Source organism: Sciurus vulgaris, assembly GCF_902686455.1.
Source record: "Sciurus vulgaris genome assembly, chromosome: 7".
Taxonomy (NCBI): Eukaryota; Metazoa; Chordata; class Mammalia; order Rodentia; family Sciuridae; genus Sciurus; species Sciurus vulgaris.
In genome coordinates, this window is record NC_136467.1 from 112,641,976 (window position 1) to 112,656,248 (window position 14,273).

Sequence of the window (14,273 nt, forward strand, 5' to 3'; positions counted from 1 at the left end):
GAGAAGTAATGATCCTGTTTCAAACATCTTTGCAAAGGATGGCATAAACTAGAATTCAGATGGGGCCTTGTGGCATACTGCAAAGAAGTCACAAGATGCAGTATAAGCAAGTTTTAGGAATGTAAACTTAATCATGCAATTACGTAGATCCAAAACTAGAGTAAGCCCAAATGGTTTAACTACATACTGTTATATTGGAATGTGATTTCTGCTATTATTCATCACCAGGTAACAATGGTACTCTGGGATAAGAAAATAGAAAGAACAGTTAATGCTAATAAGAAAGGCATGATATCCCAGCCCAGGGTATATGGTTCAAGTGCAGACTGATTTCTTCTCAGACAAATTTTCATTAATTCAACATTTAATGAAACATTGTACTGTGTTAGGCACAAAAGAAAATAGATCCCTATAAAAATCCCTCAGAGAATTTACAATCTAGCAGGATAGAAAAGGCAAATATGCAGAAGCTGTAAAAATAAGGCATTCTCAACCATTTCCGAAGAGAAGGAGAGACAACCTTTGGAAAATGATTCCAGGACTCTTTCCTGAAGACAGTACAGTGACCTTGAAGGATGAATGAAATAGCATGACATACTATAGATGAACAAGGCGAAAAAGGTGTGCTTAAGAAACAACAGTACTTTAGGCTGGGTCGAGGGTATGTGGTTCAAGAGTGGGAAGGACCTAGACTAACTCAGGGACATCACTTTTCTCCCCTGCCTCCCACACTACCTAAGATCCTATTCTCCTATTCTCTATATCTGGTAGGCTCTAGGTCATACTTATTAAATATACAGGGAATAAATCCAAACATTAAAAAATTAAATCTATTCGATTAACTTTGATGATACTGCTATTCCTGGGTTTTCCAGGTAATTTGGATTCCAGAAGAACTCTGTTCATCCTTGGTTAAGGACAGGTACTTATATCTCTCTAATATGGGAACATTTAAAGAAAGTTCACATGACCAAGAGCAGGTAGGTGGCAAGTATGTATTTGTACATCTGCAAATTCGGAAAGTTTTAGAAAAGTTGTTGGGTCTAATACCTTGCAGATAAGAATAATGAGGAAAAGGAAGACAAGAACCATGATTAATCTATAAATCAGTTCAAAGAACTATAATCCCAAATGAAGAGGTAGCACTTTTTTTTTCAGTACCAAGGATTGCACCCAAGGGTGCTTAACTACTCAGTCACATCCCCAAGCCTTTTTTATATTTTATTTAGAGACAGGTTCTCTCTAAGTTGCTGAGGGCTTCGCTAAGTTGCTGAGGCTGGCTTTGAACTCATGATCCTCCTGCCTCCATTTCCCAATTCACTGGGATTATAAGAGTATACCACCACAACCAGCTGAAGAGCTAATACTCTTATAGAACTTCCAAAAAGCTATTGATCCCTATAAATAAACTTGTTTTATATTTTCATTTTATTTGTTTACTTATTCTTGTGGTTCTAGGGATTGAACCCAGAGACCCTCTACCAAAGAGTCACACCCCTTTTTATTTAATTTTGAAATAGGGTCTCACTAAGTTGTTGAAACTGACCTCAAACTGTGATCCTCCTGCTTCAGCTTCCTGAGTCGCCAGGGTGTGTCACCATAACCAGCTATAAATTTATTTTTAGAAATATATCCAATGAATATACTCACTACTCAGCTACTAACTTACTATGCAACTGCAGACAAACTCAACCTTCCTGAGTCTCTCAAGAGGGAGGAGGGTGAAGAGAAACTGACAGCCAGAGGTGGGCCAGGCCTGCAGAGGTGGCCGTGCTCCTGAGCTGTGAGATGCTCTTCTGGCATCGACCTGCCCCCACCTTCTCAGAGCCTCACTCTGCTCCTGCATCTGGTGTATAGGGATGCTGCTAAAATGTAGATCCTCTCCACAACTTTTCCTTTGGCTGAATGATATCTAAAGCTCCTTAAGCTTCTAAAATGTCCTCTGGGACTATTTTATGATCTTGTCTTTAGATGTAAGGACAAAGCCTAGAAAGAAGTATCTTAAGTGAATGTAGTCCTAGGCAGATTTCAAAGGCCATTTTAAAAGCATCAGTGAACAAAACAATTATCAATCACTTAAGAGACCAGAACATAGAAATCAAACATTTAACGAACTCAGTGTTTATCAGATCATAGAACATGTGTGTATAACCAACCCCCACACTACACACACACATACACACACACATACACACACACACACACACACACACACACACTCACTCATGCATACTCATGGAATCTAAGGATTACTATAAGACAAAAGGACATCTATTATGAGCCATAATCAAAAAGCAGTGGGTATCTAAAGCTACATGCTTCAAATTCACAAGTTAGTGTGAATTTCATCCTTACATTCTTGTCAAGGACACATGTCTAGAGAACATGTTAACCTTTTGAGTCCTACATATCAGTGTTTAAAAATGCCATATTTCACACAGCTCTAATGTTCTTCCTTAACATAAGATTCCTGGCTCTCTTCTTTTATTGTCACAATTCTATATCATTTTATAGGTACATAGATTATTTATATATATCATATATATATTCAAGCAAACACATATATGCAGACTAATAAACAAACTCACAGAATGTGAAATCTACTCTAAGTAAATATCAAAGAATACCTTTACATAGTATGGACAAAGATCAGAAAAGGTAGGTCATTTCATTTATAAACAATTGTATTTTGAGACCACTAAGGACCCTCAAATCTAACTACTACAGACAAAAATTTAACTGTTAAAAAAAGATGTGTTGAGAGTTTATTACACATTTTTTTTTACTTTCTTTCCTTCTATTCTAGTCCATCTCTGCTAACAATAGTAACTAGATGACATCTAGCGTTCTCTTCAGCTCTCAATACTTTTGATCTCCAAGTTAAAAATCTATGATTAATACACTATCTTGTCACCATAATCTAAAAGCAATCAATTCAATCCTAAAATAATATGTTTTTGCACAAATAAGGCAGGAAAAAAAAAACAGTTGGGGATCTTAATGCACCAAATGTGAATAATTAGCCTGCAATGTAATGCTGATGTTTATTTTTAAGAAGAAAGGTAAAGTAAGCAGCTTACTAGAATGTAAAAGGATAAACATCATATGAGGAGCTAGAGGTAAATGTAAACCAGAAGAGAATTCTGTCTGCCTCATAAGCTTGCCTTACAGCTACCAATCAAAGCTTCCTGTTAGCCCTGAGCAATCTTCAAGCAAACTTAATGAAACAATTATACATGTAAGAAATTTAAGCCCAGATCTGAGTAGATAATACTAATTTTCTAACAGTGAAGGTGTGATGTTATCCCCTGCACCACCTGAATACAAAACAGAAACTTACAACAAACATTTTCCCAAAGAGCGCAGTTATAACCATCCCACCAATGTGTAGACTGACACTGCTTCAGAGTACAGCATTAGAAGAAATTTCCCAAAAAATTTTATCCCAAATTTTACTAAGTATCAGAATTCCCTTAATAAAAAAAGAAGAACTCAGTATCTTCAAGTCTCAATTCTTTCATAACAAGCCATTTCACAGCTCCAAGAGTTTTGAAGTGAACACATCTCATCTGGTAGCCCCTCACCCCCAGCCTGCCAGAGTCTGCAAGTGAAACCTATGAGTCTGTCTTACCTGTAATCTGACTCTGTCCTTGTGGATTAAAAGGACTTGGTGCAGAGTTCAGGGAGGGCCGTGGGTTCTGAGGCGGGACACCTACTCTCATACTGGGATGAGGAATGCGCCCTAAATCACTGAGGCGGTCAGAGAACAAACTAGGTTTAGAGTCATCAAGCTTCTGTCTGTGCCCTGGAAACAGCAAATCATAAAATAAAAGCATATTAATTAGCTGAACAATTGATCATGCTAAATAGATATGTGAACATACATACTGGGTGGTTTAAGCCAAGGAATTATCAATATAGATATTTATAATGATGTGTATATATAATGCCTTCCTTTTCAAATTGCTTTTTAAGCATTATCTGGTGGCAAGCATTTCTAGTTCTGTTCTATAAAAGGAGAGCTGAGCATCCCAGAGGGCAACTTGGATTGGAGGCTCTCTGGATGCCTCCTCTAGCCTCTTAGAGAAAAGATGGGAAAAGTGGTTGTGCACTGGGGTGCTTCCTTGTTTCATGATGAAGGAAATCTCATTTGAAAACTCAAGAGTCCATGCATGTTAGACATACTGTCTCAAAGCTTGGGCAGAAGCAGAGGCAAACATATGTTTCAAAGAGAAATGTTCCTAAAGACCATAATGACTTTTTTTCTTTTCTGTATAACAACTACCTCTTGCTGAGATCGTGTTCTGAAAAATTAAAACTCGAACCTATAATCCTTTTAAAAGAGGGGTGGGGGAAGAAAGAAAGAAAAAAAATGTAAGGAAGGAAACTCAAATTCTCAAAATGAATCTAGATATTTTGTGATATGCCAAAGCCCAAAAGCATAGAACAAACTCTGTTAAATCACAGAGAATTTTTTTTTTATTTTAAATCTACTATTGTGGTTTTGTAAAAGGAACTGAAAAATACTCTTTGACTAAATATGTGAATGTGACAATTCATTAGTTTTTAAAAACAACTTTTTCTCTTCTAGTTTATTCAAGTCTAAAACCTAAGGAAATTCTGGATATTGAAGAAATCTGCAAATTAAAACATACTCAAGATACTAAGACTTCTTAAAAACCATCAAATCATTCTTAAAGAAGTCTAGCAGAGGCTAGGCACAAATATAACAGAAAAGCATCAGAATCTGACTGTGACCTAGTGCAGTATACCTGCAGAGTGGTGCTGCAGAATGAGTGCAGGGTCTAACGTGCACACATGCTGCGGGTCCCTTCTCCACATTCTGAACCATAAGGCTCTAATATACTGCCCTGTCATTTTCCTAAAAAATGTTTTGGTGACTGAAGTTAATTCAAGGAAGAACTGCTGAGATGATGACTGGATTAAGAATTTGCACTGTGAAGAAAAACTAAGGGAATTAGGATTATTACCCCTAAAAGCAAAAAGTCTTGAAAGAGTACTGTTAAAATTACTTGGAACATGGGAATTCTTCACTATTTCACTGCTCTATAGAGAGTGCAAATACTTCAGCCTCCCACTTAACAAAGGACAAGAAGAATCTATCAGGATAGAGTTAAGTTGAACATTAGAATTTCCCAACTATAAGCTGTCTTCATAAGACAAATTCCTTATTTTATTTGCCCCAAAATGTATTTTCCTGTCTCCTTTTTCATTGCCTACCCAGCCCAAAGAAAACAGACAGGAAGCCAAGGCTCAGTAATATGAGTGTAGCTGTCTCCCCAGCCAAACATGTTTCAACGAGGCCCATTAACTGAAATGCACCCACCACCCTATTTCCTGCCAGTGCAAGTCTTGGGCATCTGCTATAACAGAGGGACTAGACCTCGAAAAAAATGACTGGTAAAAACTAGGGGAATGAACTGTTTGCTAATCGTTGTTTTTCCCATCATTTATGGGTTTTTTTCCCTCCAGATTACAAATAGATTTTAGACTCTACAGAACTTTTAGAGGTGACCCCAAATAATTCCTAGACCCCTGCTAGTAATGTGTTTACAGATGAAGTGTTTACACATTAAGAGGTCTGCAGAGGTAGGTCAACTAGCTTGTGGTCTTCAGCTATTGACTAGCTCAGTTTGGAAAGAACACTTCTGTCCAAGTTGACTGAGCTTTCCACTCATCATGAGGCACAATGTGAGGTCACTGGAATGCTACCTTCCTCTCCCAGTTGCTATAGAGGACTAAATATTATCTAGATCATACAGTGAGACACCTGAGACTAAGCCTAATGAGGCATTAAGGCTGGTTTTCAACATAAGCAGAGACAGTAGCAAGGATTCAATAACAAACTTAATAACTCCTTCATTACCCTAAACAAATAGCTGTAGTCCAACTCACCAAACTTCTATATCAGTACATCTTACTGGGCCTAACTATTTTCACAATTAGCAATTTACATAGTATTCATTACAAATCCACCAAGTCTGATTCTTACACACACACACACTCTCTCTCTCTCACGTTGGTGTGGTACTAATGCAACTGTAAACATTAACAAGAAAGGTTGTGGAATTGTCCCTGGAAGCTATTTTTTTAATAGGTCATATTTTTGGAAGATTCCCTCAAGGTTAAAGGCTGAGCTACATGATCTTGCATGGTTCCTTTATACACTGGAACTTTATATGGGGCATGGTCATAAGAAAATTTAATAAACTTTGCCTCTGCTTTCTACAGCCTTTTCATTAAGTTTTCATGGAGACTGTATGAGATGTGAGTTCAGTGTCTGGATGTGGTTATACATTTTAGTCTACTGCTTTAGGGAGTAAAGAAAGTTGTAGGTAAGCATAACAGACTTGGAATAGCACTGGTATAAGTGTGAAAAATAAAAGGCAGATGAAATTTTAAAAGCTTCCCATGATCTTTTATAAATTATCCTCAAAGAGAGCTACCAAATATCTACAGAAAACCTAGATTAGTTCAGAGAACATCTATCTGGGGATACACACACACACACACACACAAACATATACAGTTTTCCTTGTAGATATCTGCCCTTCATAGCAACCAACACAACCACAACAAAATTCTTACAGTACAATGGAAAGAAAAAAGAAAAAGATTCTTTATCTTTCAGCCATGTACCACCAAACCACATCAGGGTATACTCAAATGACAGACTGAAAGAGGATGTACTTAAACCTTTAGCACCAAGCAAACCTTTCAGAAATTGAGAACTTGGGAGACAAAGGACACATTAACTTGGATCAAGGACAGAGCATTCTGCCATGTTGCAGAGAAGACTAAACCTCATCCAAAGGGCCAAAGAGGAGCTCTTCCAAGCAGGAGGACACTATAAAGAATAGAAGATTCTTTGGGGTTTAATTGAACTCTTTATGTAAAAGTTCAGTCCTGGATCTTCTTCACTGATTGAATTTCCTCCCTAAAGCAGTGGTCCTTTTCAACCTGTGAATAATAAAATTCCCCTACAGGGTTTTTAGAACAAGTAGCTGTCCAGATCCCATATCAGATCAATACATAAGAATTTCTGGGGTGGGCCATAAGGAAAAATTGTGTTTTAAAAGCTCACCACATGAAATACATGTCCAGGGTTGGGAATTACTGCCCAAGATGGTCTTAGTCCCAACACAAGTGCCTCTACCCTGAGTTCCAGGTTTGTGTGTCTCACTGCCTACTTGATGGCTCCTCCTGAAATGTCTAGAAGATATCGCAAATACTGCATACTCAAAATAGAATTCCTGATTCTCTTTCCAGAATAACTTTATTACTTCTTAACAGTTGCCCATATCAATAAGTGGCACTAGCCACTCAATTGCTTTAAGCCAAAAACCTAGACATTTTCCTTGATTTATTTCCCACTCCCCACATTCAATCCATTACCAAGGCCTGTTGTCTCCATCTTTATACTACATCTTAAATCTATTCTGTTCTTTGCTTTTCTACTGGCACAAACCCAGTCCAAAACCCTATCATCTTTCTCTGGGCATCTGACTTTGTCTCCTTTATAGTTTCCTATCCCAGGACATTTCCTTATCTCTGAAATGCTCTCCCCTTGATTCTTTGTATGGCTCATCCTTCTCATCACACCAAGAATGAACACCACTTCCTGGGGCTGGGGTTGTGGCTCAGTGGTAGAGCGCTTACCTAGCACATGTAAGGCACCAGGTTTGATCCTTAGCACCACATTAAAAAAATAAACAAATAAAATAAAGGTATTGTGTCCATCTACAATTAAAAAATGTTAAAAAAAAACACTTCTTTTGAGAGACCAGGTCTGCCTACCATAACCAAAGTAGTTTCTCACCCTCTTAAGCATACCCTCTCTTTATTTCCTTTATAGCAGTTACCAAAATCTGTAATTATCTTGTGTATTCATGTCTCCTGAAAGACTGTATCATGAGAATGAGTGTTCTTTCTGGTATACAGCTGTATTCTCACAATCTAATTCAGTTCCTGCCATATAGTAGGTACTCAATAAATGTTTATGCAATAAATGAATGAATATTTTCTTTTAGATAAATGTCTTGATTGAAAGAAAACTCTCTGGTCCAGGTTATCCTATTACAATACTATCCCAAAATACTCTTCTTGTTTGCCAATCTAGTGAAGTCAGTGATCAAAATCTTTCTTTAGAAACAAGCCCCTACTGGTACTTCCTATAAAATTATACTGAAGAACATTCCTTAAGTGAGAGCTCGCTTGCTTCCTGAAAAACCATTTTATCTCACTATAATTCTTAAACATTGTTGAAAGTAATTTAGAAATGGAAAAATTAAAGAGGCAATGGATATAATTTAGATTCTAAATCTTAGAGCAATGTATTACTTCTACAGATGAGAACCTCGAGTTCCTGAGAATGGATATGATTTGATCAAAGTCCCATAGTTAGTGGCAGGACTAGAACCCAGGTTTCCTGATTGCTAGTCCAGTGCTCTTTCCTTCATTGCCAACTAGCTTAATTTCGAACATAACAGAGCAACAGTAGTCATTCAGGGGAAATCATGACCAAAAATGAATTTAAAATGAAAAAGAAAAAAGTAGTTTTCAAAATCATTTCTTTCAAAAAGTTGACTGTGTTTGGCTGAATATGACCTTTGTTGCAATAAATTCAGGGGCACAAGAAGAATGCATGACCAAAAGGTCACAGCATTCACACATCCTTAAAGCAAAGACACATAAGTATCTGTTAGTCACTAAGCAGTAGTCTAACTAATCATCCCATTTATTCCTACCCACAATGAAAGTCAGAAATACTGCCATTATAACTCTGCTTTCAAAAAAATCACACATCTGAAACTCTAGAGTCTTCAGTTAGAGTGAAGACTCTAAAAAGTCAGCTGTATGAATTATAAAAAATAAACTTGCTTCTGTGCTGTGACCCATTTTGCCCATTTTTATAAAAGTTGATTGAGAAGTGCTTAACAATTCTGGAAAAGTGTGTGCCTGCCCCAGCCAGAAGCTCACATTCCACACACTATATCCACAGTAGGATGCACTGTATCAGGTAACATACTCTTCCTAAAGGATGGCAAGATGTGCTTACAAAAAGCAAAACAAAGTGCTTCTTTATGAAGAATACACTATGCAACGTCTGGTCCATCCTAACATGGCACAGCAGAGTCATCCTGCTCATCGTTTGGGCATGATATTTGGCAGTGTCCTTTACAGTAGCATTTTAAATTGATTTGAAACACTCACTTCCTTTATGAGGCATCTACTTTTATATTTGGTATCATGAAGTTATTTTTAAATAAAATAACTAAAGTTAAAGGAAGATCTGCAATCAAGCATCAATGCCCTCAGTACCATGTCCACATAAGGGTCTGTTACTCTGGCTGGTTAGAGTTTGTTAGATACCCACTTCATGCAAGTCTCAGTGGGCATTGTAAAGACAAAGAGACAGAAAAATACATAAGATAATGTCCTTGCCTTCAAGGAGTTTACAATCTTGTGGAGAAGAAAGGCAAGTCATTAAATATAACGAAAGAAAGGTTGTGGTGAGGGCAATAACTAAAATGCTATGCTTGGAGATCAACTGAGTAAATTTGATAATGAAGTACTTTAAAATATTAATAAAGTGGTGATTTTGTGATTTTCTAAGAAAGGCCCTTAGTTTTTAGAAGGACTACCATATACTTAGGGTTTGTTTGTTTTGTTTTTTATTTAATATTTAGGGTTTAAATGCCATGATGTCTGGTATTTACTTTAAGATATTTTGACAAATAATAGATGAAGCAAATGTGGTAAAAAAAAAAAAAAAACAGGTGGTGGGTAGATATGATTGTATTAAAAATATGTATTATCATGCATGTTTGAAATTTTTCATAATAAAAAATTAAGAATAATAAACTGCTATAGGAAGTACAGGGGAGCAACTGACTTTGACTAAAAGGAAAAATGAAGCCTTCACTGACGAAACCATTATGACTGTCCTTGAAGGCTGAGTAGGACTCTGATAAGCAAAGAAGGAAGGAAGAAAGCTAGCTGGAGGGCACATGACAGAAACATGATAATAAATATCTTGTGACAAGATGATGCTAAACATATATGTGATATTAATCTAAACAAGCACACCATTCTTCAAATCACTTAATTCCTCAAGCCTACACATTAATTATCTAAAGCTATGCAATATATATGAGAATCTTCCATTTCTATTTAAAGATAGATCTCCTAAACTGTAAACCAATATTTGGCAGCCCATGAACCTACTCTGCCATGCATCCAGGCTTCCCTGGAGAAAAGAAGTAACTGAGGAGACATTAGTTAATTTTGCTGTCACCAAGTATGTGATAGAATAAGATCTGGGGCAAGCTCTTGGGCTCAAGCCACAGGATATAACAATTTAAGAATGTTTATGCAATAAATGAATGAATATTATCTTCTTTTAGACAAATGACATTAATCCTCACAGTAAAAGGAAGAAAGGAGAGAACTTGAATTAGAAGTACCATTTTTTGGCCTGGGGAGATAGCTCAATCGGTAGAGTGCTTGCTTTGCAAGCACAAGGCCCTGGGTTTGATCCCCAGCACCGCAAAAAAAAAAAAAAAAAAAAAAGTACCATTTTTCAGAATAAATTTGTTATGTCAACAAAATTGCTATTCCAGAGTAGTTCTGGAAAATAAATAAGTAATGAGGCCCTTCACCTTTAATCTCTCTTTCTTGAAAGAAGACCAAGGAGTGTGTTTGTAAGGGAAGATTAGGGAACAGGCTCACTAATTTTAAAATTTATGTATGTTTTGCGTCATCTTGTCTCACAATGTTTATTATTGTGTTTCTATTATTTGCACTCCCATGAACTTCAAGTTCAAATACTGTTTTTTGGAATTCTACTACTGAAGAGGAGACTTGGTGTATCTTGGGCATTTCAGTTGACGGTCTCTAGCAAAAGCAATATGACAGGGACAATTACACAGACTCAGGTAAGTTCTGAGGAAAGCCATGTAAAGCTCTGACCCAAACACTTCATAACTATTGAGGCTTGAGATTTTAAAATCCTGATTTTCTCCATCCCTATACATGTATGAAAATGCAAATACTAATGAGGAAATTGAAATTATCCTGTTTACATTCAGATGATTACATTTCACTGGTGATTTGTGAACATCTAGAAATCAAAGACCTATACTCTTGTAATATTCAGTTTAGACCCTTGCTCCTCCACCCATATCAAATAGTCCTAAGCAGCTTCTCCTCTAATTTCCTTACTTTCATGAATATCACCATTTTCCAGTCCCCCCTCCCCAGATCCAAAATCCAGCTTAGGCATATCTTTGCCATCTCCTTTCCTAGTCCACATAATCCACTCAAGCCCATCCCTACACTGCCCATAGGAAGGGACCCCTGCTTTCCATTCCCACTAGAGCTATCCTAGGCTCTAGCCTATAGCTCACACACCAGAGGAGCAGTCTCACATATTGGGAAGGACAAACTAGTCATATGACCACAGGAAGGTGTTTAATGGAACTCTGAGGCTTACAAACAAAAATGGTTTGTTTCCATAATGTTGTTTATTCCATAAAGTTATTTCTGCACCCCAATACTAAGATTCATGTTACTTACCTGCTCAAATCCATTTAGTGACTGTTAAATTAAATACAGACCCTTGAGCTCAGAAAACAAGAACCCAGAAAGTATGTTCCCAGCATGTGCTGCATGCTCATTTCCAATGGCTACCACTCAGGTGCTCCAAGTCTGTGCTGTGCTCACGCTGGCCTATCCACAGCATTTCAGAGACCTGGTGCCTTTGCCCAAATTGTCCCCTCAACCTGGAACACCCTCTTCCCACCTACTGCATTTATCAAAATCCCTTCCTTCTGGTATTTTCTGTGTCTAGGGCATCAGTGGTCCTCTGGTTTCTGTCATAGCAAGGTAAGAGCAGCTGCAACTGGTTTTTGTCCATAACTCTTGATTACACCTAGGTGTGATAGGCATTCAGTAAGCATTAACTATCAATTGACATAAAACATTTACACAAAATTTCAAACCCTATTATTCCAGACTTTCTAGACTTGACTATAAACCCTTCAGGGATGTGTCATATTCTATTTCTAACACAATCTTGGAGCCTAGCTACAAAAAGAAACAAAACAAATGCTTGTTGAATTAATAAACATGAACATGGATAAACTTAAAATTACCTCTCCTTTTGTCTAGTAAGAAACACAGAGAAGGGGCAGGGGAAAAGTTGGCTATTGGGAAACATTTACCACAGTAAAACTGATGAGTCTATAATCTTTGCTGGGAAAGGCTGCTGAGTCATCTTTTTTCCTAAGAGTATACTGTCTGGTTCAGGTCAAGAACTATTTCTGGACTAAAATAATGAAACAGACTAAAAAACTATCTTCATGTTTAAAGCCTCAGCCCCTCTGAGCCACTGGAAATTAACAACTATGCAATATGACACAGGACAGCTCATGAGAGGAGACAGCCCTAGAGCAATGTTAGTGTGTGGCTTCAGACAGAGGACCTCAGATCATAAACAAATCTCTTTCCAGGAGATTCTTCTCTGATGGCATTTCAAAAATGAGCTTCTCTCTAAGGGCCCCTCTTAATATATAAACCAATTTCTAAAGGAAAAAAAATCATAATCACTACCACATATCTTCAAAAGCTCCCTTTCAGCCCTTGAACAGTGAGGCATGCAGGATTCAGAGTTTATCAAGAGAGAAAAGAGGAAGCACAATTTTATCCAAAGAGGTCTGAAGCCTTTCCAGTCTCTTGGGTAAAACATAATTATGGAAAGAAAAATATAATCTACTCAAGAGACATAATTACATAGTTAAGCCATAGACTCCATAGAAATATTCTAGGAACTCCAGTTCATAAAAAAAAAAAAATGTTAAAAGTCGAATTTGCTTTCTTTTAATATTAAAAGGCACCAGTTTAGATTAGTGACAAAAAAGTTCACTCTCTCAATCTCACATGTAGTCATTTTTTTAAGTATAATTAGATGTGTGACAGAGAGAATATTGAAGGCCTGCCCATTTCAAAATTTAGGCTTCTAAATTTGAAGAATTCAAAATCTTTCAATAAATGCAAATGAAAGTATTATGAAGTATGAATCTGATGTATGTAAGTGCCAATTCCTATATAACTTTTAGCTTTCAGGTTGTGGTAAATCACAATAATCTAAGCATAAAGCATCTAGAAGAAAGGACAGAATTATTTGAATAGTGTAGTATCAGCCACACATCAAAGAACGAATTCTCATAAACATGCTTAGAGCATAATTCTTTTACTTCAAATAATGGACCCAAAAGTTTTGAGACACCTAAAGAAAAAGAAATTCATAGGAGGTTAAAAAGAAAAAATAATTTTCAAAAGACTAGGGGGCTGGGGTTGAGGCTTAGTGGTAGAACACTTACCTAGAATGTGTGAGGTACTGGGTTTGATCCTCAGCACCACATATAAATAAATAAAATAAATATCCAACGACAACTAAAAAATATTTTTTAAAAAATTTAAAGAAAGACCAAATGAAAATATACAAGAGGAGATGTCAGTGACACTGTGCAGGCAGGGAAAAAAAGAGTCAACAGGGAGTGTGGTTGGCTTTTCCACAGCCCCTCTCCCACATTCTAAACACATCTCTAACTTAACTATGCCTCCTCATCCCAATTCTCCGATACTTTCTTATTCCAATCCTGCTTTTTTTTTTTTTTTTTTTTTTTTCTTTTGTACCAGGGATTGAACCCAAGGGCACTTAACCACCCTCATCCATGTGGATAGCCACATCTGGACAGCCACATCTCGGCTCCCTTCCCCCCACTCAAACGTTGTAGTTGTAGATGGACATAATACTTTTATTATATTTATTTTTTTTTAATGTGGTGCTGAGGATGGAACTCAGTGCCTCACACGTGCTAAGCGAGTGCTCTACCACTGAGCCACAACCCCACCCTTTTTATATTTTATTTTGAGACAGGGTCTCACTAGGTTGCTTACATCCTCGCTAAGTTGCTGAGGTTGGCTTCAAACCTACAATCCTTCTGCCTCAGCCTCCCGAGTTGCTGGAATTACAGGCAAGCTCCACACACCCGAACCAATCCTGCTACTCTTGATTTTGCCTGTTGTTTTGAAAGAATACTTCTTTCCCCCCTGCTCCCATTCAAAGGAAAATTATATGAATTAGAACTTTTCAGAGCTAGAAGAGAATATAGATTTCACTACACCAGGTTGTTCATTTTAGAAAAGTGATCAATGTCCAGAAAAACACAACTTGCTTGAAGTCATAC

The 14,273-nt window shown here is 37.2% G+C and overlaps 1 protein-coding gene across 6 annotated transcripts in view; it reads right to left on the minus strand.

Annotated features, from left to right (window-relative positions):
• Positions 1-14,273, minus strand: part of RUNX2 (RUNX family transcription factor 2) — a 211,216-nt gene that overhangs the window by 50,523 nt on the left and 146,420 nt on the right. For 4 of the 6 annotated variants that reach the window (XM_079147684.1, XM_079147683.1, XM_079147682.1 and 1 more), the window contains one exon: positions 3,632-3,805. The exons of the other annotated variants lie outside the window; for them this stretch is intronic. In XM_079147684.1, the coding sequence (XP_079003810.1) occupies positions 3,632-3,805 (174 nt within the window). The remainder of the gene's footprint in view (positions 1-3,631; positions 3,806-14,273) is intronic. 6 annotated transcript variants of the gene reach the window in all.